This window comes from Anser cygnoides, chromosome 3 (assembly GCF_040182565.1).
Source record: "Anser cygnoides isolate HZ-2024a breed goose chromosome 3, Taihu_goose_T2T_genome, whole genome shotgun sequence".
NCBI classification, from domain to species: domain Eukaryota; kingdom Metazoa; phylum Chordata; class Aves; order Anseriformes; family Anatidae; genus Anser; species Anser cygnoides.
This window is the reverse complement of record NC_089875.1, coordinates 79,564,882-79,589,593: the sequence shown is the minus strand read 5'-3', so window position 1 is coordinate 79,589,593 and position 24,712 is coordinate 79,564,882. Positions and strand designations below refer to the sequence as shown.

General features: G+C 36.8%; 1 protein-coding gene across 1 annotated transcript in view; it reads right to left on the bottom strand.

Annotated features, from left to right (window-relative positions):
* MMS22L (MMS22 like, DNA repair protein) overlaps positions 1 to 24,712 on the bottom strand; it is a 95,690-nt gene that overhangs the window by 57,999 nt on the left and 12,979 nt on the right. The window contains exons 5-13 of the mRNA XM_048066560.2: positions 23,677 to 23,764; positions 23,407 to 23,584; positions 22,231 to 22,324; positions 20,213 to 20,343; positions 16,146 to 16,259; positions 14,778 to 14,957; positions 9,212 to 9,274; positions 1,938 to 2,057; positions 1,355 to 1,581 (exon numbers count right to left, since the gene is read on the bottom strand). Coding sequence (XP_047922517.2) covers positions 1,355 to 1,581; positions 1,938 to 2,057; positions 9,212 to 9,274; positions 14,778 to 14,957; positions 16,146 to 16,259; positions 20,213 to 20,343; positions 22,231 to 22,324; positions 23,407 to 23,584; positions 23,677 to 23,764 — 1,195 coding nt within the window. The remainder of the gene's footprint in view (positions 1 to 1,354; positions 1,582 to 1,937; positions 2,058 to 9,211; positions 9,275 to 14,777; positions 14,958 to 16,145; positions 16,260 to 20,212; positions 20,344 to 22,230; positions 22,325 to 23,406; positions 23,585 to 23,676; positions 23,765 to 24,712) is intronic.

Here is a 24,712-nt window from a genome sequence, read left to right as displayed (position 1 = left end):
CTGTCACCTGGAAAAATAGTTGGAAGTGGTGCTGAGGTTATCAAATCTAGCCACCAAAAATTACAGCAAATCCAATTAATGTTGTTTAGTAGTAAATTACTACTGACAGGCATTTACGTTCTTCATGCATCAATTAATGCTTGGTTAGCTGCTGAAAACAGAGTTCATCCCAAAATCATAGCTGTAGGCTGTTAAATTTTGCTACTTGTGTAATTAATTTATTCAAGTCAGAAGTGATGAATACTGGTTGAGCAGACTGACAAAGTGTGTGTTGTGTATTATTATTCCCCCTCTTAAATTAGACAAAGTAACAAGCTATAACAACACAAAAACTTAAGTATAATTTGTTTTCAGTGAAAATGAAACAGACTAATTAAAATTACTAACCAAAGCAAGACACTGATTCTGCATATAACAATTTATTTGTTTCAATATGTAGTTGTAGCAATTTTAAAACCCAAACTTTACTGACTGTAACAACTCTTGAAGCTTACATAGCTAGTACACACATTTTCCCCTTCTGATAGCAAAGATAACCCTTCTTTTTTGGGAGAGACATACCACATAGCTCTATAAGGTCTGCATGCACATTTTATCCATTTTTTTATTTACATACTACCTTAATCTTAAAAATCAAAACCAGCCAAAAACTCCAAAACAAATCTAAGTCATTTATAACCACTGAAAGAAATCTTAAGTGTTAGCACCTTTAACAACCAGTACGATATCATTACTAAAAGTTTTGAGGACTCAGTAAGTACACGCAATGTCACAATTTTGATTAAAAAAACATAAATATGTATGCTGTTAAATATCATGACTTAGCACCTCTCTTAATTAGTATGTTTCAGAATTAAATGAAAAAGTAAAACCCTCACAAAAAAAATACTGTGAGAAATGTTGGCAACCGTATAAAGGAAAAAGGAAATATAAAGGGAACTGAAGGCATAGCAAGAGCCAGGCTGTATGTTCTTAGACAACACATGGCTTACATGCAGCTCAAAACAGAATTTCTGTGCTTTAATTACATTACCTTACTGGCAACAGGGTTGTACCACTGCGTAGGTTGCCAGTATACCATATTCCTGGCTGGTGGGACGAAACAAATCATCACAGGCTGCGGATGCCAAGATGACTCTTGGACCCAGCTATACACCTGTCACAGCCTTAGCTGGCAACAGAAACGAAACGGAACAACTGCCTTCTTCAGACCATGAACACCCCGGATCCTTCACCCCCTTTACTTTCTCACGAGCGCTGTACCCCACTTTGCTTTAGTGTGTGCCTCAAAGGGCCATGCAGTCAGACCGACTAGATCTCTTATAGCACGAGACAAGCCAAATTGCAGCCATACCGTCCTTTAATTTGTTTCCAAGGATGCACGCCACTGTTCTCTGCCTCTTCCTTCATCATCCGTGCCAAAATGCTGAGAAAAATGAGGTAACTGTTGCTGGACTCGTACAGGGTGGGGATCTGCTGTTCACAACAGCAACTTTTTACCAACTCAAGCATTGACAAAGAAGTTTTACTGATATTTGCCAGACCCTTCAGACCAAGCCACGGAACAGTAAAGCAACTGTTCTAAAAGAAAAAATAAAACACGGAAAGAAGATAAGTAGCAACAAATGTTAATATTCCAAGGACAGTAAGATACAATCCTTCACACAAACAAAAGGGCATGTTTGTACCACAACTCCAAAAATAAAGACACATCATAAATGTGCAAAGTGTTTTCAGAAGATCTTAAAATCAGTAGCCCTAATGAAGAAAAAAGATACATTCTAATTCATATAGCAAATTCAGGCATACTGTCATTGACTAGTCAATTTTACAGAAGTATAGCAATCATGTTTGGCTAAAGGGGAATCAGAATTAATTGCTAAAAACTGAAGATGATCCACATGCAATTCTGTATTTTTATATATTCATTTACTTACCAGGTTCTTGCTGTAATAATCCCAGAGTATGGTGACAACAGATAGGTTCCAGTCCCAGAAACTACTCAAAGTCAAACAGCACTGAAGATACATTCGTAACTGTTCCTCTAATACACCAGTCTTGCAAAGGGAATAAAAAGTTTAAATGTAGGAGGGAAACATCACCATGTCTACATATAAACCCAATATTATCAGACTACCCAGAATAATTTCTTCATATAAACATTATTTCTATTAGAATGACTCCAGAGGAGGGCCACAAAGATGATCAAGAGGCTGGAGCACCTCTCCTATGAAGGCAGGCTGAGGGAGTTGGAGTTGTTCAGCCTGGAGAAGAGAAGGCTCCGGGGAGACCTTATAGCGGCCTGCCAGTACCTAAAGGGGGCCTACAGGAAAGATGGGGAGGGACTCTGTGTCAGGGACTGTGTTGATACGATAAGCGGTAATGGCTTTAAACTAAAAGAGGGGAGGTTTAGCTAAGACAGAAGGAAGAAACTCTTTACTCAGAGGGTGGTGAGGCACTGGGACAGGCTGCCCAGAGAAGCTGTGGATGCCCCATCCCTGGAGGTGTTCAAGGCCAGGCTGGATGGGGCTTTGAGCAACCTGGTCTGGTGGGAGGTGTCCCTGCCCATGGCTGGGGAGTTGGAACTGGGTAGTCTTCAAGGTCCCTTCCAACCCAAACCATTCTGTGATTCTCAACAAATATAAAGTAAATGGCACCTGCTATTACAAACAACGAACTAGAATATAAAAGCTGACATACACAGAGACGTTGTCATCCAATGCACGTTGTAATGCAGCCAATAAAATAGTTCATCGTGCACCCTTTCAGGTGTCCACACATTTGTAGACTTTACAGTAGCAGCAACCTCAATACTGAGGGCCTAACTTGAAACACAATTGCACGGTATAGGACCTTACAGAACAGTAAATAGGGCACTACACTGAATGCATAGTAAGTCAGCTGAATGTTTAAACCCTTCTGTCATATATGTCCAAAGGAAAGCTCATTCACCACTGATACAGAGGGAAGGTACAGCTATCTGGAGAGGTCATGCTTCTCTGAACAGAACAGAAAATGGGAAGATCTTTAATTTTTGAATCATGTCCCTTGTTAAACTCCTGCAACATTGCAATATTGATAACATCCCAGACAACTCTAAAGGAACAGCAAATAAGCCTCTGAACAATTGCTAATGAGTTCCTCTGCAGAAATAGAAACATTTTCCAAATGCTTCCATCAGTTCCAAACTTTGCAGACAAACCAAAGACAACCCACAGTAAAGAAAATAGGAAATTCCAAACAATTCGAACACAGTGAAGCATTCAGATTGCAATTGTGAGCTACTGAGAGGGGGACAGCTTTTGATGTCAGCAAAACTGGACTTGCATCAGAACTAGGACATAAGGAGCTCCCCACTCAGAATGAAATCATGTGTTTAATCCAGCCAGTTTTAGGCATCTACCTCAGGATGATAGTAAATATAACACCCTGGGAGGACTTGACTCCACTTGTTCTGTGACGAGAGAAAGCCCTGACCTACTTTCAAATACATCTAAATACTACACAGGCTTGGAAATCCTAAATGTGTATGATGAGCTAAAGAACGATATAAAGGGGAAGAAAAATAAAAGAGATACAAGATGGTTGGACTTGATGATTTTAAAGGTCTTTTCCAACCTAAATGATTCTCTGATTCTGTAAGATGAGTCTTACGACTTAAAATCATAGCACCAGGAAAGGGAATGAACAAAACCTCATTCATGTCTCAGATAAATATCAGGAAGCTTTCTCTTTCAGTTCCAATTACATCCCTGGATCATGGACTATACAGGGTCCTGGTTTACACATGTCCAATGTTAACCCAGTTCAGAAAATGGTTGAATAAAAAACCCAAAACAACAAGAAATACAACAACAACACAAAACCAAACAACCTACCTACTGATGCCAAGCAAAAAACAACATCAACTTGTGTTATATTTTTGTTATTTTTAATGGACTTTCATTAAGTACCTGTTACTGAAAGACAGCGACTTTAATTTCACCCAAAATGCTATCTCTTATGGCTTACTATGTCTTAGATCTGTTTCCCCCCAAGTTTCAGTACAACATAGGAGTTATAACTCATTAACTTATCTCTAACTTTATAAATCTGGATATACATTCCTGTAGAAAACATTATTTTCTAAACTTTATTAGAACACTGTAAGCACTTACACCAACCATCTACAATAACTTTTAATGTTTGCCTTCTCTTATGAAAAATTAATCTAAGTTATACACCTTCTAAAGAGGTATATTTTTTAAGCAAGTTGAAAATTGAAAAGGCATTTTCAGTTGTCATAGAAAATTACACATTCAAGACATTACATACAACGTATGGAAAACACTGAAGTGTCCATAGAGAGGACACATCAAGAGAGTAAGACAGAGAGAATAACAGTTCAAATACAATAAAAATGTCAACAAATGAAAGGTGATCATCAAGAATTGTTCTTAAATGACATAACACTACATACAAAATCAGTAGTGTCCCCAAAATAAAAATAATCTCACCCAAAACCAAGGGACAGAACTGAAGTCATTTTCAACTGTGCTATTTTTTATGAATAAGAATCTGAATATAAAACAAACTGCAGATGAATATATCTATTCCTCTAGAGAGATCTACCCCATTACAAAAGATGACAAGACAAACAAAAACCACGCACACCCATTTTGGAAAGAGAATGCTTAGTCCTAAAATTGTAATTTGTGCACAGGATTATATTTATGATCTAATTTAACAAATGACTATTTCAATTAAACTAATTCAACAGGAAACATGGTATTGTGAGCAACTTCAATTTCAACCATTATTTATCTGTCCAACAATAGTTTTAGAACGGCTTCCAAAACCAAGATAGTACTGAAGGCTTTATCTTGAATTTAATATGAAAGAGTTCTCCAGACTTCTAATACCCCTGGGATTAATGGATTCTTTCACTTCTCTTTTGCTTAAAATGGTCTCCTGCACTGCTGGAAACACTATGAGAACTCTTGAGGTAGTCAGCTTTTAATTTATCGCAGAAGGGAGGAACACCAGATACTATCAAAATGATAGTATTATCTAAACACAACATTTTTCTATTATGACCTCCTACTGAAGTAACAAAATTGGTTTCCTAGAACACAAGTAGTTCTGTATTTCGTTTAGATTAGAATTAAACACCAAAGTAGTGAAGGTATAATAAAATTGAGGCAGAAATCAATCATGAAGCATTTACTTCCCCAAATGAGAGAAGACTAGTAAGACAGACTGCTATCAGCCCTTACAAACAAACAAAAAAACCCTTTTGATTCTCACAATAAAAGTTCCTAAACAAATTCATCTTATACTAATAACCCATTAATTTAGTCAGTTTGATGTTGCCTAGTATACAAATACAGATGTTAATATTCATTAACATTCCTAGTACAGTAATTTTCATTTTGTGCAAACAGAATTGTAGACCAGCTCTACCTTTGTCGTTAGTCCCAAAACAGAAATTCAAATTACAAAAGAACTAGGCAATACATCATGTAACCAGTTTCCAATAAATGTCTCAAGCATTGAAGATGTTAGTCATTGAATATAACTGCTGGTTTTGTGATACAGATGGGAAATCTTTCATACAAGCAATTGTCTTCAACTCTATCTATCAAGATTTTTAAAAAAAAGGGTGATTTCTGGCTGAGAAACTCACCAATCTGTCAACTGTTTGAAACTGAAAGGATATATCTAAGGAATCATAGAATGGTTTGGGTTGGAAGATACCTTAAAGATCATCTAGTTCCTGCCATGGGCAGGGACACCTTCCACTAGACCAGGCTGCTCAAAGCCCCATCCAACCTGGCCTTAAACATCCACAACTCCTCTAGGCAAGCAGCACTCTACGCTTGCCCAGGTATCCACTACTGCTTTTGCCTTTATTTACAGCCTACAGGGTATCTTTACTTCCCACCTATATACTGGTCCCCCCTAACCTGAATAGCAGCTTCACGTCTTGCCCTTGCTCAGCTATATCCTTGAAGGCAAGGACTTCCTACCTGGAGACTGCAGCTGCACTGCAGCACCCCTCTGCCACCTTTACCTGGACATGGGGTACCTTCCTCAGGAAGTCTTTTATCACCCCCAAAACCAGGCTCATGCTGCATGAAGGTAGCTGAGGTTCTCTGCTGTCTGCATGAGGGCTGCCCTCTCCATACTAGGGATGACCCACATAGCAAACTGGAGGTGAGAACCCATGGGCCAGACTTGCTGCTCAGCATCATGCCTGTGAAGATGGACCACCACAGAGGCAGAAGCCATGCACGCAGGGACAGCAGGGACCATGAGTCCAGAGCTTCACTCTGTTACTGACACAGTATTTACCTCACGAGAGAGGTGTGTTCTATGATTACCTTGAAGATTCATTGGTTCAATTCATTAAAGCTGTTCTCAGTTAATGTGACTTGAGCGTTCTGGTCACTTTATCCATCACCTGCACCACTGATATTTTCCTGAAAACCTTAGCTTTAATCACTAAGTTCAACCGTTTTACTGCAACTACCAAAAAGTTGCAGTTTTGACACTGGTTAGTCATTTTTGCATCCCAATATTGAGCTGTCCTAAGGATGTAAAAGCTAACTCTAATGTCTGCTGATCCATCAGCATAGGTGATGGTTCTTTTCTCTACTTTCATGATACTCCCTTACCCTCAAAATTCATACCTGCAACAGTGGCTATTAAATCACCTTTTCACAACACAGCAATTGACGGTCATGTGAAAATAAATTATCAGTTACTGGTAGGAGAAAGATTGTCAGTTTACATTGCAAATTTATGATACGTACCTTTTTCAAACACACAAAAATATGCATACTTAATTTCATCTCAATTTCCCTCATCTGTTGTGTATTTCCATTCACTTTATGTTCCTACCTTTACTGTCTATAAGCTTTTGAAGTTAAGGAGCAAGAAGCACAAGTGGATTATGAAGTTGATGGGCATCATTTGAATCCAATGGTATTAAACACAACCAGATTTTAACCTCCCATATACTTAAAAAACAGAAGGTTCTAATCACTAATTCCTGCCCTCTCTTGTAAATGAGAGATTCACTACAACCATTTCTTCCAACATATTTTGCAGAGCTATTACTGTGCATCTCTATGAACTCTTCTATAGAGTGCATGCTTAAAAGGATGGCTTAGGTAGGATTCACTAACAAGCTAAGGCCAAGCCTTAGTGGGCAATATCTTTAGTACCATCCCATTGTTCATTTCAAATAGGAGTCTTCTCCCTTCTTCTTTCCCTGCTTGTCCATGTTCCATTTTATTACTGACTTCTTGATACTTCATTGTGCTTGCCATTCCGACTTTTCCTGGTCTCAGAAATACTCACTTAGCAGATACTTCAAAGATACAAGTGGATAACACAAAAGGTAAAAGCTGAAGGTATGAAGCTGAGAGACTGACAGAGGAGATGGACATGCCTACTGGTAAAGGAAAAGCTCCCTCCTAGACACTGTCAGGAAAGTTGGTGTGCGAGAAGAGGAAGGGGAATGCATTCTTTAATAAAAGTATGTAACATGCACTCACATATACATATACAGATACAAATGTTCTCCAAGGAGCATTTCCTACAATCAATTAACTCCATAATGGAAAAAAGGAAAAATTTCAAGAAAGGAAATAAGGTAGGTGACTCCTTGGACTGTTGGTAATAGCTGCAAACAACTTTGGCAAACAGAGGTTTGTTTCAAATCCAGCCGTAGCTGCCTTTGGAACTTAAAACAGACATCTGCCTTGTATTTCTGTGTCATTATTCAAATCTTCTGAACTCAACCATCTAGCTACCTTATTGAACTGTCTACAAATCAATACCTGTTTTACAAAAGCATCGAAAATGCTGTGTATTTTATGTATATTCAGCTTTAGGATAATATTTATTTTAAAATAGTAAGATTTCACAAGAAAAGAGGAACATTTAAAAAAAATATGTAACAAGTGTCCACTTACTGTCGTCAGGTTGCTGACATACAGAACATTTTCCTACACAGGAAAATGGCTAATAAACTACTTCAGATATAGTTGCCTCATATCTCATCTAAATTTCTCTAGTTTCTCTCCAAGAATGGTAAGCATCCAATAAGTGATGTCATCACTATAGCTTTAACATATATGCACAGTATGCATATTCAACTATATACCATGAAATCATTCCAAAAAATATTAACCTTTTATTAAGCCAAACTTATATACACAAATGTTAGAGTTTACATGTAATGTGATTTTTCAACATTTTAATAGCCAGCCTATTGTATCAACTATCCTAACGACTACAAAATATCTTTTTGTAAAATCTGTAAGAAGTATTGATCCTTACTCTGCTTCTACCACAGCTGTCACTACTGCACGAGCAAGGCAGTAATAGCAATAAAAAAGAACTGATTCCTCTTCTGCTTTCAGCAACAGAACTTTGCAGGATTTTTTCTATCTGAGACCAAATATAAAAATAAACATGTTTATTCTCATTTTAAGCATACACAAATTAAAGAAATTATTTTTATAGGTGTTGCTGTTACCACATTTGCAATTTGTACCATGCAACTTCATAACAAATTTACAGAGCTGCAACGTAATATATTTAAAAACATGATGAACAGCATATTTAAAAGCGTTTTAAAAGGAGGTCAATTCTGACCTCTGGGCCATGAAGCATTGCATTAACAGTTCTGCAGAAAGAAAAATGATAAGGTATGAAATGAGTGCTCAGAAACTAGAACCTTATCAGTAAGAGTTTGATTCAAGCCTGTAAGACAAATTGCTCAGCAAGGCAAGTCACCTTCCTGCTGTGATGAGGATATAGCTGAATTTTCAATGCAACTGACTATCTCCCTCATCATGTCTCTTCAACTTGATATCCTTACATTCAGTATCTGGTTTACATTTTCTAAGCATCCAGTTCTTATTCTGAATACATCTTGTCTGAGTAGCCATATACCTACCCTTCTAGGATAATTATCTTTTTCCTTTATCTGACAATTTAGCATCAAGCACAACCACTTTAAAGCACGTGTAACTGCTAACAAGGAGGGAACCGTATACTGCCATAGTTCATATACGTCAAGGATGTTCGTTTACCTCTGATAAAAACACTAGAATTCCAAAAATACACTTGTTAGTTGGTCTTTGTTTCATGCACTGTCTTTTCCAGAAAGTATCCCTGACACTTCCCATGTTCATTATTTCTTCCTTTACACACTTACTTGAGCATCAGTGGATTTTTTAAGGAGTTCTTCCACAAATTTCCAATTGGATTCCTTCCGTTTCTGAAAAATAATGACTATCAGCATGAAATAGTATTTGTACACCTCACAGGAATCATTATGTAATAATGTGAAAATAAGAAGACAAGAAATTTACAGAAATATTTCATTTCATGACAGGATATTTAGTCACCACTGAAAACAGATTTTTTGCTTTATGAATGTAACTGATGTCTGTCCTAAAAATTAGATCTAAACAACAAAAAAAACAACACCAAAATTCACATACCAAAGAGACCCAAAATAAAGGGCATGCTGTTTTAACTGGTTTAAGGGACTCATTTACAATTCCAACCTTCATTTTTAGTAAAGAAGCAAAAACATTCAGACATTTTTGATTTGTATAAGTAATGTCTTAAAATTTGTCTTTAACATTCTCTAAAAAGGAAGAGATAAGGGATAAGAAGAAGGGAAAAGGTACAATCTTACTTTTCTTGTTTTTATCTTTTCAGTGAAAAACTACTTCTAACTCATTTTTCCTATGACAATCACAAAGGATTGTTATGGCTAATTTGGTAAGGAATTCGTCAGGTAGCAATGACGTAGATAGAAAAAAAATGCAGGGTAGGTCAAATATGGCCCACAATTCATATTTTTCAGCTTGGGAAGGCAGATGATTACTCATTTGAATCAACTTGGCAATGTATATTGAAAAAAGAAGTTTTTCCAATTAAGGCTATTTCCCAGGAAAAAAAATAAATAAAAGGCAACCCAGTCAACATACTTACCATTCTTAGCTACAACTAGATCACTCAGGAGTATCAAAAATCACCTCTTACGCTCAGTTATGTATATAGCTTGTATAGATAACTAGATGCTTGAAGTAGTACTTTCTTCATTGTCTGCCTTACTCATTCCCTCCACTATCACAACTGTTAATCCTTTTATTTTGCAGATATCCGTCCTTTAAATGTCTGTACAGAGTTTATCATAAAGAGCATCTTATCCTTTGTTAATGGAAATATAACTACTTCCCAGCAGCAACACTATTGTCCCCTGTCCTTCTCCATTAACTACACTAGTTAATGCCACGACTTGGTGACAATTCCACACAGGATTTCAGAGATTACTGAGAGAATTTTAAAGATCAACACTTTAAAAAGATACAGCGATATATATGCAATGCAATTTGACTACTTAGTGGGTTTACATTTTTGCACTACAAAAAAAAAATAATATTCTGGAAGACTGCTGATGTTAACAAGTCACAGTCTATAGACTGTTTATGGGACAAATGTGAATCAAAGAACAGATCTGCAGAAAGTTAAAGTAAAGCTGTGATTTCAGAATTCAGAAACTTCAACAATATCAATTAAGGAGTTCCTACTGCTTTCTCTTCATCCTGCCCTCACAGTTTTAACATGCCACTGCTCAGCTGTTCTGGTACTTCTGTTTGTGGGACCCAGTGAGAACCAGATCAGTGAACCAACCCAGAGCTTTAAGAATAAAATACAGAATGGAAATGGGAGGAGGATCTGGCCTAGGAGGCCCCTAGAACAGGGCCACAAATAATTGTGCCAGAACAGCAGAGGGGGTATCATGCCTAGGGTGGTGTAAACAGAACTTCTTAAGCTGTTATTGATGCCACAGCCTTCGTATCATGAAACCACAGTTGAAATCCTGTCAGAAGGAAAAACCACTGCATCACTGCTTTGTGTTTTGACTGCTATAATTTCGAGACTAATATTATGTGATTACCTACACAGTCCTACTGCAAACTCCAAGTAAAGTTAATTGACTGCTCAAAGGCCAGATTTATCAGAGATAAACAGATATTAAAGAATCACACTAAATGGCTACGAGACCTCTGGATGTCTGGAGCAGCCTGCTCAGAACATGCTTTTAGCACTCTCACAGCCCAAGGGCACACGAGTTATATGAAAGGTGTTTATAGCCACAGTTCCAGCCCAGCTGCAGTATGCAGATCATCTTACAGGATCCTGGAGTAATCTAGGGCAAAATCCTGACACCGGCTGGAGCCGATTACAAGCACGCACCCGGGTTCAACCCAGACTCAGGAAAGAACAGCACCAACAACCTGCTGCACCCTTCTTGCAGCCTCAATTGTCTCTGCCTTTTAACAGACGTTTCATTCAAATCTCACTGCATTTACATCCTAACAGTATTCCCTGCTACACTGGCAATATGGCATAGCAACTGTTTCAAAGCCCTTCTTGTCAGAGAATGTGTAGATCTGCATCTCTTACTCCAAACCTGCTGGCTTACCATATCCCCCCTCCACCCTGACAGAATCCTAAAATCAACAGAACCTGGAGACCTCACAGTAAGTAAAAGTACTCCTGAAACAAAAAACTTAAGCTGAGACCCTCTGGGTTCTCGGGGAGAAACTCCTGCAGAAGAAACTAACACCTGACTACCTGTAAGATCCATCCTAGGCTTCTCAGCTGGAAGTCCATGTTTGCATATCTTGCTATGCAGTCATTTCAAATTATTCAAAAGCAAGAATTCTTAGCCTCGAGTAATTCTGCCTATATTTCCCTAGCCCACAGTATATTGAAATTGACCCCTGCAATGTTCAGAAGTGGCAATTTTTCTCATTGGGTCCCATCTGCTTTTTAAATCCTGCTTCTCAGAATAGTGAAGTGGAACCTGAATGTGGGGTTAGGGAAAGAGACACCGTGCATCCCTCAGAACACAGAGGGAAAAGCCTGTGCCAAAAAAATTCTAGTTTTAAAAGTGGTTTCATGTGTATGAAATATATATTCAATATGTATGAATCATTGCATATTTGAAATTACATTATATGAGCTAAAGGGGAAAAATAAAAAGAAGCAAGTCTGAAACCTATTTAGAATTTTAAAAGCTTTCATAACATCCTCAAGGCCGTGCAGACCACATTAAAAAATTGAAAATCTTCCACAGATGACATAGGCTTAGAGGCAATTTTTGCTAGGGAGCACATGAATAACCATCATTATGACACATCACCCTCCCACCTCTGATCACAGTTAATTAAAAGAAAGCATGTGTCATGAAGCTATCACGTCAGATGTTTAACCAACAAAACAGGACTACACTGAGTCCTGATGTAATTCCACTGACTTCAACAAATTTATATCAAATTTTATCCTACTATCTTCAAAGAATGTTTGAGGATGTACTTCATGGGAATAAAAAGAAATTATTACCATCAACTATTTACGACAGATTACATTCTTGTTGCTGACAGGTTTGCTTTTTTTTTTTTTTTAATAAGCCCCAGTAGCAGCAGAACAGGGAACCCTGGACAAATAACAAGATTCAAAATAATGTGAGGCACTGCTAACAGTTTGAACATAAAGAGTATGGGAAACATCAAAAGAAGTGTGCACAGGATGGTCTCGTGATTTACAAATTGGGACTTGGAAATTCTCTTCTCCCAGATGGGCTCTAAGGAAAAAATATTGTTTAATCTTGGGCAAATCACTTCCTGTCACTGCATCTCAGATTCTTACTTTAAAATAAGAACAACAGGAATCTTTTTTTCCCATTCAATGTCTGTTTGGCTTATTTAAATAATATAGTGCCTCGGGCAAAAAATAATCTCTCATGAGGCTAAATACATAGTATGTATCACTATGAGAGACGGGGGAAAAAAAACAATGATCAAAGTAAACAGTATCACCGCATTTTGATTAGGGCATAAAATATAAGAAACCCAAGATAAATGTCTCCTCCACACTAGTTTCTGTATTCAACCTGGGAATAACCTTTTCTCTCCATCTAAGCTCTTCTAACAAGCAGGGAGTGTAGTAATTCTATCTTCCAATGTCCCTCTGAAATATACTATGGACTGTGGTTCCCCCTGCTCCAGTACCTTGGGATCCTAAAGGATCTGTCAACCCACAAGTGGCAGAAACGTATGAGCATTTGTATGTTCACCAGAACTTCTAGCCAACAGAAATGGCTATGAGTTTTCTAACCAAGCATTCAACCACTGAGTTACCCTAACTTCCCTACATTTTTTTTTTTCTTTTTCAGGAAGTTTGCAAGATAAAAATCAATTAAAGTAATTTTTAATTAGAAAGTTTAATTTGACCTAGGATTGAAAGCATTCACAGAAGTACAACATGTCAACATTCCTTCACTGTTTATATACTAATGCTTTTAAAAATCTAAAGATTGAACAGGGGAAGAAAAGATAATTTATCAAAATAAATTGATCAGCCAATGTGATCTTACTTTTCCCTGTTCATAGGTCTACAGTTCATAAACATGTTTCAGGGTTTTAATCCTTCATCCTACATCAAAACAGGAAACATTTTTGAAATCTTTGTATATATTTTAATAGAAAAATGGTACGACATATACATTTTTAATAGACATAATTAAATTAGAAATAATAAAACACACTCCACAAGAAACTTAGATCTGATGCTTAGGAAACTGGGGAAATCCAGCTGAAATGTAAAACAAACACACAAAACAACAAATCAGCTACATTTCTGGGTCTTCAGCTATCTCTAGCTTCTAGTCAGCTCCCTCTATAGTCAATTAAGGAAAATTGGCAGTTTTCATACCACTCAAAATGGATGAATTGCCTCAGTAAGTACCCTTTTCCTTCTAAATTAATGATTACAAAGTGAAAACTAGACAGGATGAATCTCAGACTAAGAGACTGAAAAAAGAGTCGAAGCTTACATGCTCCAAAACTCCAGAAAACTAGTGAGGTCCATGCAAGAATTTGATGCACCAGTACCAAAGTGTAACCCCACATACAACTTACAGACATGCAAGAATGGCATGTGCAGGTCTTACCTAGGCCCTTCTCAAAATACATGGTAATGTCAAGTCCCTCACAACAAAATTCTCAGAAAAGAAGTCAGTAATCCTGGTCTAGCCTACTTTAGCTGGAAGGAAAAGCTAAGACCATGCCCTAAAGGTAAGCGTCTTGCCACTTACTGCCAGGAGCTTGAATTTATCAGTTTTTAAACAGTGTCTGCCAGTATCAGACATCACAGAAAATTAAGCTATATGCATATATATATGCATGTCGACATGCCAATGTTGTGATGTAAAGAGAATACAATTAGCCAGACTAGAATTTATCCAGAACAGAGCTACCACTCCCCCCACCAAGTGGCATTACCAACTACACAGTTAATGTTTGAGGTTTATACTTCACAGAGTACAATCTAATGTGCTCAGTTCCTAGAACAGCAAACTCAGTGAAGCATTTATGCTACAGGCAGACAGTCTTAAAACACACACTACATCATTAAATATATGTGCTAGCAACTAGCACGGATTTTTCACGTTTCCTTAATACAGTAACCTACTGAATATCTGGTGTATGATATGAATATGTCAAGGGATGCTGGAATGCTTAGTGACTTGTACAAAGTGCTTTTTAATACTACCAGCATCGAAGGATTTCATTTAAACAAACGTGTAAAATCCTTTAAAACAACATCAACTGTTTTCTGCCAACAAAAACAACCAAACAAAGATTGAGACTTAAATTAAATATTATAACTTTCGGTTATTTAGAAAAAAGCATACTCACCTTTTCATCTAGATCTCCATTACGGTCAAACTGGTAGAGTGATGCCAGATGAGTAATAATCCACCAGCTAAAGCTCAATGGGTCTTTACACTGAACTGTTTCAAAAACAGATGTCCTTTCAGAACTACTCGGTCTTTCAAATATATTCTTTAGATTTTTGTTCACCAAGCTCCAGAAACACTGTAGAAAATCCAAAAATAAACTGTTCCATAAAAATGGAACTGTGTTGAATGCTAAAGCCTACCTTAACAATGTTCTCCACAATACCGTCATTTTTTTATTATTATTTATTTATTTACAGAAAACAAGCAACACGACAGTCATTTAAAGATAATAACAGAGACTAGCGTTCAGCATTACGAGAGAAAACCTGGAGCTATTTTAGGATGCTTTCCCTCAAACACCAGTAGAGAGCAATGTGAAAGTAAAACCTTTGGTCACAAGGAAGACTATAATATGACACTTCACAGGCAAAATTAAGAGCTTATGGAATGACAATGAAGAGATGATCACCAGGTTTGTACTCATATGAGAGTTCATATTAAAGTTGATTAATGAATACTTGATATAACAGATTTTTGAAAAACTCTTAGTCCCAGACTAACCTAACAAAGGAAGAGAGAGTAGTAAATAGTAGAGAATCCATCTGGAAGATAGCAAACTGAGGTTCAAATTCCCTGTTTTGTTCAAAGTCAGTCCGTTAAAATACTGATACAATACTGATAAACTGATTAATCTCTTTGACTCAGACCCCTATTTATAGCACATTATGTCTTCCTACAGACTGTACCCATCATCCCTAATTATGCAGAACCTCTCTGGAACTTCTTTGCACTTCCATTTCAACCACCTCAGCTGGGTGACGCTACAATTACAAGAATCAAAATCCAAGTTGTTCTGTTATAGGTAGTTTAGGTACAGGTATCAAAGACAGAAACATGGGCTAGATCGATCATTAGTCTGTCTGTTCTTACATTTCTAATACCTGGAGATAAATCATTGTGTGATATAATACATAAATTGCAAACGATTAATAAAAATGTGTAAAGATGGTTTCTTTTCCGACACGTCCTACCATACAGCTTTCAATCTGCTCCTTCACTTTCCTTAGCACAAGTAGCTACTGAGTTTAACAGTACCTTAGGCCATAACCAAACAGTATACTGCAAACCTTGAGTCAGGACTTGATGCACATTAAAGAATGTGGCCTAAAGCATCACTGTGAGCACGCAGTTCTCCTAAAGCAAAAATGAAGTTCAGTTCCATCGTCAGATATGTGAACTAGTGCATTCAGGGCAGCCTGGGAACATTTGGCAACAGCACTGCATATATAACATGAATGCGTATGTAACAGTACTCTTCGATTACCTCTGTGTGAGACCCTTTATTTCTGAAGTCCAGCAGCTGAATAAGTAGAATCCACAATTCTTTAATGCAGATACAGGGATAATGGTGACTAGTAAGAGCCTCAGAAGGTCTCACCTAAAAGACAGTATGCAATACAATTATTCAGAGAAATATTATTTTTGAAGTTGCATTATATGTACCAGTATTTCCTGTTCCCCCCCCCCCCCCCCCCCCCCCACACCATTTTTCCCCCCAGTTAAATAATACGGATACAATTACAGATTGGAAAGCACATTATCCCATTAACAGTCCAAATACATCTCTCATACAACAAAGACTGTTTCCTGATTTTACATACATTATAGGTTGTACTATTTCTTAGTTTCTTCTAAGCCACTTTCAAACATTATTTAATGCAATGAAAATGGGTTTCTGAGGCCTAAATGAAAAGGAATTGCAATAAATACTGTTTTGTTCTCTGACAGTAGGGAAAAGAAAAAATGATTGATTAGATTTTCTTGATGTTTTCAGGAAGATAAGAGAAAGATTTCAAATGATTTAATAGCTATTATTGTTGTTATTTTTAACTGAAAAATCCTTAATGACTAGGCATAATGCTCCTAGAATATGTTTTTGTTGGCATGAGGATGTTAATGTTCCCACAACATTTCACAAAATCTGCTTTTCGGTAAATTTACTGCAAGGCATTCTTTTAATATGCAGAAAACAGCATATTTCAAGTCATGTACGTTATTTGATTACTATTCCATATTTAACAAAATTCACTCAGACTGATGCATTTCAAATGCAAAGCAGTCTTCTTGTGATTCATCTTTCAGTTTTACATTCCCTGAATTGTGAAACAAAATAAGCAAAACAGATAAAGGAAGTGCTAAATACATGAAAATTCTCTCTACGCTTCAATGTTTTTAAGATTTACCAGCACTGTATTTAACATAATCATAGTATAGACAAAACTTTTACTTACTCTGTCTTAGGACTTATGAATCTACTATGCTGTATTCAGAGAGAGTAAAAAAAGGTGCAAAAAACTTTGCTTAAGGAGCGTAATTCAGGACATTTTACCTTCAGCAGGGACAAAATGCCAGAAATGTAGTAAGAAAAAAGTAAGACAAATCAGCTTAAACTCATTTTATCCCAAAACAATCAGTACTCCAAGTTTGAATAGTAAACCTACACCCCTTTTAAGCCAATAGAGGGGAATGGGCACCTAGAGAGACCTATTCCTCTAACACACTGCAGGAGGAAAAACTGTTGCTATACTTCCCTGACAAATAAAGGGAGCCTACGGGGACTAGCCAACTAATTCCTAGACACCTAAATTTGATGAGTTGAATCCTGGATTTTTATATCTTCTTGCTCTCCCTGCTCCATTCATGCACAACTGTTCTCGTATCACACTGGGATTTAAAATCATTTCTGGGTTTGGCAACCTAACAGTGTAAATTAAAAATTAAATCAAAATACGCAATGCCAATAACAGTAGAAGCTGTGTGAAAGAGACATTACAGAAGTGGGAGTGAATGAATAAAAACCGCATTCACAATTAGAAGAACAAGTATATCACCAGTCTCAACTTCTGTTTCAAATCTGCATAATATTCTATAAGTATACAGACTTTTTATTCATCATCCACCTTTAGAGTAATATATTTGCAATGACTGTTTTCATACAGTTCCAAATTAAATACTGTAACACTTAATTATAAATATGATTTTATATGTATTTAACATATAAATTACATTTCGTATGTATTAAATAAATGTAACAATTTGTTTTTCTCTTTCATTAACAAATCCTGCTTACCCCATGAAATTGTCCGGGTGGACCCAGGGTCAATTTAAGAATCTCATGAGACCAAGACTGGAATATTTTAAATAATTCTGTTATTCACATTCCACATTTGCTACTTAGAGTTTTTCATATGCCTATGCCTCCACATGCTTCTAGCTAAAGATCTATTATGGGAATCCCTCAATAACCTGAATTAATCTTATGTACATATTATCTTGAGAATAATCATCAGCGAGACCAGTAAAGTCTATCAAAAATTCATTATTTAACTGCTAACTTCCCAAAACTGAAGCAGCCTCAAACATACTCTGGTTATGACTCATCAGCAATGAGATCCCTCAGAAGGGAACAGCCTGTGTATTGCAGATGCACTCTAACACCAGGGGATTTTATGGAAGTATTAGGTACACAACCTGTCTTACAAGTTACGAGTTTCAGGCGTTTTACCTTGAGTTGTTGCAGCAATTTGTACCTACTACTGTGCTTCTTTACAAGAAAGCAGGATCTCTTCTGCAAGATATGCAGTATATGACCAGGATAGAGTATGGCTAGTAGTATCAAAGCAAGGCATTATATAGAAATCTCAGTTATCCTTTGTTTAACCCATATTGCTTTGTTCAGAGATAGTCTGGATCTCCTCTTGCAACATCAGGAGTTCAGTATCTTGGTAAGAATGGCAAATTGTGGTAAACTTGGGGTAATACAGCTCTGGTGCCAGGGATGTGCTGCTGAGAATAGAAAGAAGGGATATATATGTCTCTGCCAAATGTATCTCAGGGCACAATGAGCTCCTTGTCAAGTGTCTTGACACTACAACTCCCTAAAACACAGATTTGAAAACATGAGTATGAAGGATTGGTGTTTATGTCCCACCTTCCAAGAACACTCACAAATGCTACAAGCTGTGCTTCTGAATATTTTCAGCCCAAAGCTTAAGACATGTTTTAGTGATGAGCTGACATTGTCATCCATTATGGGTCTCAGCTGCATTTTCAACAGTTTTGAGGAACATTACATCCATTGCTGGATTATAGCAACAACTGCATACTAGAGGAGGAACCAACGGCTACTAGAGAAGGCACCAGCTGAAGAGAGGTTTATCCAGCACAAGTCCAAGCTCCACTTCAGAAATCAATCTCAAATGTAACTAGTTTAAGATATGCAGCCCAATCCTAGGGAGAGCTGAAGAAACAGTAGTAGCAAAACAATCTTCTCTATTTGTAATGTGGCTCTGTGGAAGTAGGACGAATCTGTCATTTTAAACATCTGGCATTTCAAAGCATCAAGCACAACGGTCAACAGATAGTACTTGAATCTTCGTTTAAAAATTTACTCTCATCTATTTGCCTTTTGAGAGGGGGAGGAGGTTGCAGTATTAACTGATAATTTAATAGATTAAAACGGATTTTAAAACATAAGACAACTCTCTCCAGAGATAGTTTAAAGAACAGTTATCAAATGCTGCTACAGCTATTTTCCCACTGACTCCATAAACGGCAATATGAAAGAAGGGGGAGTCCATTCTTCATGTCTGTGTACCAGAAAAATTATATATTATACAGTGGTCACTGCTACTTGGAGGTCTCAGTTCAGTCCTGTATTCACAGATCACACATGCCTATCTAAAGAAGGTTTCAACACAGTCAGAGAAGATTGCACAGCCCTTTTACTAGCTGATATATGGAGCTATTATGAGTTTCTAGCTTTGGAGTGCTCAAAACAAGCAAGAAAAACACTGCAGCTAAAGAAGGAAAGAAAAAAAAAAAAAGAAGTTTTCCCTTGACAAACGTAAAAGAGCTGTCAGAGAAAGATGAGGTTGTAGAAACGGGAGAAGTGTAACAATAAATTGTAATATGACATTCTGTAAATGTCCAGTTAGCTTACTGCCAGGATTACAGTTATTCTTTTTGTTCCTGTTGAGAGTTTGAAAAGTTTTTTTTTTTTCATCTATAGCTCTAAACCTTTTAGACTGTGCCATGTTTGGCATTAAACCTGGAACACTGAACTTATGAAATGTGGCACTCACTTCTGCTCTGTATACAGTGCATTTCAATAGTACTCCCTCATTCAACTGCCAGATGGTCATGAATAAATATAACACAATTTGAGCTCCTAACAAATAACACTCTTTAAAACATGGACATATTAAGCCATACATAACATTTAAAACTTAGCAGTAAGAAGTCATCTATGCATTGGTACAATATCTAATTCACATGTATCCTGAAAGAAGTATCTAACTGCCCACGTCCTATATAAAGGAAAAAAGTTACCTTTATATACTTGTTGATGGACAAGCTTATTAAATCAGATACAAGATTTCCACAGTGTGTTTCAAATAAACTGCTACTGGTTAAATTCTCTCCAGTTAGATTTATGAAATGGTTAGCATACACAACTTGTCCTAAAAAAAATAACAAAAGAAAATTACATCTATTTAGTTTAGGAAGACATGATTTGTTTCCTATCCTATATATCTTAGGATTGTTTTGCTGAGCTGTATGTAATTTTAATTTACAAACTCATTTGGAAATGCTCGTCCACTGTAAATTCAAGCTAGTCCCTTCATTACTACAGAGAAGTCTGATATTATTCTGGTTGACAGTTGAATAGTTTGGCATTTTACAGCCTTTAATTGGCACAGCTTTGCAGGGAAATTAAGATTTATTTTTCTGCAGGTTCCTCTTTGTCACATGCCAGTGCGCATGTTCTGAAATCACAACATGTTTTGCAGATATGCAAGTTGATGACAAACAATTCTAGAGAGGTCTAACACTTTCCTTAGGATGTGTTGATGTAAAAAGCTGGCATGATCATATTCCAACTTGAGCATTTGTAGACATTAACAGAGATAAAAAGGTAAAGTTAAGAGGCTCTAAGATCTTATCTCCCAAGCTTTCCAACGGTACTACTCCCTTGACATCATTGGAACAGAAGATATGTAGAACAAGACTGTAGTTTATTTTTGGAAATGCAGGGTGAAGCCCCAAATCCACAACATTGGTCTCAGCAGCATGAAGTTCCCATTCAGCATTCTTTACAGAATGAGATGAGAACGCAAGGAATTCTACAAGGTACACAGAATACAAGACAAAATAATACACACAGACATGTCTTGACTAGTGAATTTTGTTGTTAAAAAGCACGATCTTTCTGTTACAGAAATTGATTACTATATTACTGCTCAGAACTTTACCTAGAAATAAATACAGAATTCTGGAGGACAAATTACATCCAACAGGCTGCCTATCCCTTCCCCAAAAGGGTAACAATCCCAATCTATCATAAAGAGAAACCTGGAAGTTTTATAGAACAGCCAATCCATGCATTCTCCAGAAACAGGCATGCAAAACCAGTGAAAATGCATTAAGCTAAGGAAGGCTGTGTTCTGACTGTACTCAAAGCCTGTGAAAGCTAATCTGAGTTTCTATACCATTAGTTCAGCTAAACATACAGTGCATTCTTTCCAAACCTCAAGGTCACTTCAACTGTTGCAATTCCTTTATAGAAATTATTATAGATAATTTATAATAATGAGGGGGTTTGTTGCAGTGGTACTGATTATAGGAGAAAACATATTTTTGTGATTTTGCTAGCATGGAGATGAACAATACACATAATTATCACAAAGAAAATAATATTCTCTTCTGTATTTTAAGAATTTTTCTTCAGCCACCTAACTACTGCAATCGCTTTCTATGAGTTTTTATATGGTTTCTATAAACAACTACCTTTTGCCCTTTTAAAGCCCAATAAGTTTTTTTTTTGTTGTTGGTTGGTTGTTTTTAAACAAAGTCCTCTGACTAAGGCTTCTTCCTTTGTCCAGTATTTTTTCAGTGTAGTATATGGTTAGCAATGTTGATTCTCTGACCTGGTCCATCCTTTGAAACTCTTCCTACATTGTTTGCATCAAATTGCTGTTCACCATTAAAAATGCTCTTTGCAGTATATTTGCAATTTCAGAAGGTGTCTTGCTATTAAATATTTAGCACATTGCAAACATTAGTTGAGAACAAGCTTTGTAATCTTGGTCAAATTTTGATAGAAGAAATCCCTAATATTATTCCATTTAATTTGAGCTACTTGTAGGGAAGTTTAATGAAACGAAGATACACAGGCCAAAACATTTCATAAGATTCATAAAATCAAACCTACCTTCACCAAACTTGAATTTAGCCAATTAAATAAAGCTATGCTTAACAACTACTACAAGTAGGAAATTATTCTGGACAAACTAAGATGAGTAATCATACATACAAGAATAAGTTAAAGAAAAATATTGTATACTTACTCATCATTTTTTCACCTAGTACATGAAGAATTTCCAGCACTAGCCAATGGATATCCAAGTGGAGGTGTAATAAATGCCATGATGGTGGAAAGATCTGTGATTAAAAATAAACACATTTATTTGTAACTTTTCTTTAGCGAATTCTGGACACTGTACTAAGACAGACAAAAAATGGGCATATATTTTGCCTGCAGTAAACATTATGGATATCTGTGAACAAATAGACTATAACATATAAACACATCATTCAGTTAAAGAATAAAAAAAGAAATCTTCAAGACAATTCTCTCTGTAGAGGATGCCTGTGAAGCCTTTGATATGATCTAAAATACAACTTAAACAGTGTCGATTCAGACTTGACAGATTAAAACTAGTTATCCTTTCCTTTCCAGGAAAAAAATGCTTTACTTTAGCAGTGTGTGTGCTATCAGGTAGCACACACACTACTAAAGTAAAGTATGCTCTTAAAGTAATTCCAAAATTTCACTACTCTCTTCCTTAAAGATTGATTGAAATTACTGTTTCTTTCATTAGCTCAACAGTGGCCCTATTGACAAACTAAATGAACAGAAAGATTCACAATGCTGCTGGTCAGTGGATCGTTCCTCTCCTGATATAAGCTTATGCACCCTAAGATTGAAATTCCTTTTTTCTTTTTGAAAGCATTAACTATATATATGCACAAATCTTAGTGGGGTAATACTTTACTTGCATTCAATACTGCAGTTGCTTAACTTCCATTTCTGTACTTCTCTTCTTTATATGCACACTCTTTTCCTATTTTAAATCACATTTCAGAATGTATTCTTTAAAAGTGCCCCTCCTACCAGGAAGTTCAGAAATTCTAGCCATTATCAAGGACATACAGCGAGGAGTTTTTTAACCATGCTATGCTAACTCAAGCCTACATATTTACCTGTATTATTATTTCTATAAGGCAGGAATAACTGTAAAAGCTATTCAAATATAAAAATAACTTTTAAAGAACAATATAAAATCCAGAGCTCATTAGGTGTGCTAGCCAAGTATGGGATGACATTTAGTTTATAAAGTGACAAAGGAAGAAAACAAAAATCATAATTCCAGTTTGAAGAAAGACTAATTTCTATTCAGACAAAATTAATCTAACAATACATACTCTCACAAAACAAATTTAAAATTATAAAAGCTATCAACCTTTGCCTGGTGTTGAATAGTGAATGCTGCCAGGACACTACTAGGGAGTTCACAAAGGTGACCAATATGCAGGGTCAAAGCATGAAGCTCTTCCACCAATAGTGATGGTAACTGGGCTTCTAGTTCTTCATATGGGTGGAGTACTCCATCATTATCCACTTTAGGGGGTTCCAGATACCTGAACACACACACACACGTAATCAGAAAATGGATAAGATGCAGCTATAAAAAGCTTAGAACATAAATTAGTAAATTGTGCACAAGTCTCACCTGAAGATGAAAACTTTCACATAATGCAAAAACTCAATACACTGACGCCTGATGCCCTCTGCTTCAGAGTGCAAGTTCGCAGCTTGACCTGAAGTAAAAGAGATCAATAGCTTAGATCAGATATGCCCACACTTTGACCCATGTATCGTGCATTCCCCACAGTAATTAAAACAGACCAGTAAAGAGACACGCTTTTCTGAAACCAACTTGGGAGATGCCTGGTGGCAAACAACCAATTCCAAATGCCATCTTGCCAGAGTGAGCCATTCCTCATCTTACTATCTCAGGCACATATCTCCATATAAAGGCAAAAGAAAACATCCAATCCCTCAGGAAAGGTGGCAGAGACAAGCAATCAGTGCTAGAACAAATCATTCAGCCCTACTGCCCAGCTCCGTGTCTGCTTCCAAGAGACCTTTAAAAAAATTAAGTATGAAGCGATTTCTCAACATCCTTTTCTCCTAGGGTAACACATAAGCATAATATTATTTGGAAACATGCTTTGTAACTTCTCTTCCTAAGAAGCACCACATGTTGCACAGTGCCTTAAGATGCGTGAAGCTAAGATTCTTTCATTCACAGTCCTGTATTCTGCCTTTCATTTGTGACTCTGTACACCATTATTTAGTTATTGTGGCTGCCTTGCACTTACCCTTGCTTCTCCACCTCTTTCCCCACACCTTGTTTTCTAGCTTTCAGCATTTATTACAGAAAAATAAAACTGAGTGCATAACAAGGTAAATAGAGTTATAGTCATTTAAGTACCCAATAACTATTGCCCAATAATGTATATACATAAATGTCTAGTAACCAGTCAGTCTGCAATACTTTACCTGATTAAGCACGAGGCAATCATTGTTAAGAGCACCACAAATGGGAACGGTAAACAAGGAGTTTGAGCAGACCCCAATGAAAAGTGTATAGCCCTAGAGAAGAAACAGGGCAAAACCTCTTTGCCACCTTCTTCACTGGATTGCATATCCAGGGGAAGGCAATCCAATTTGCTCCTCTAGCCAGATGACCACTGGGGAATTTT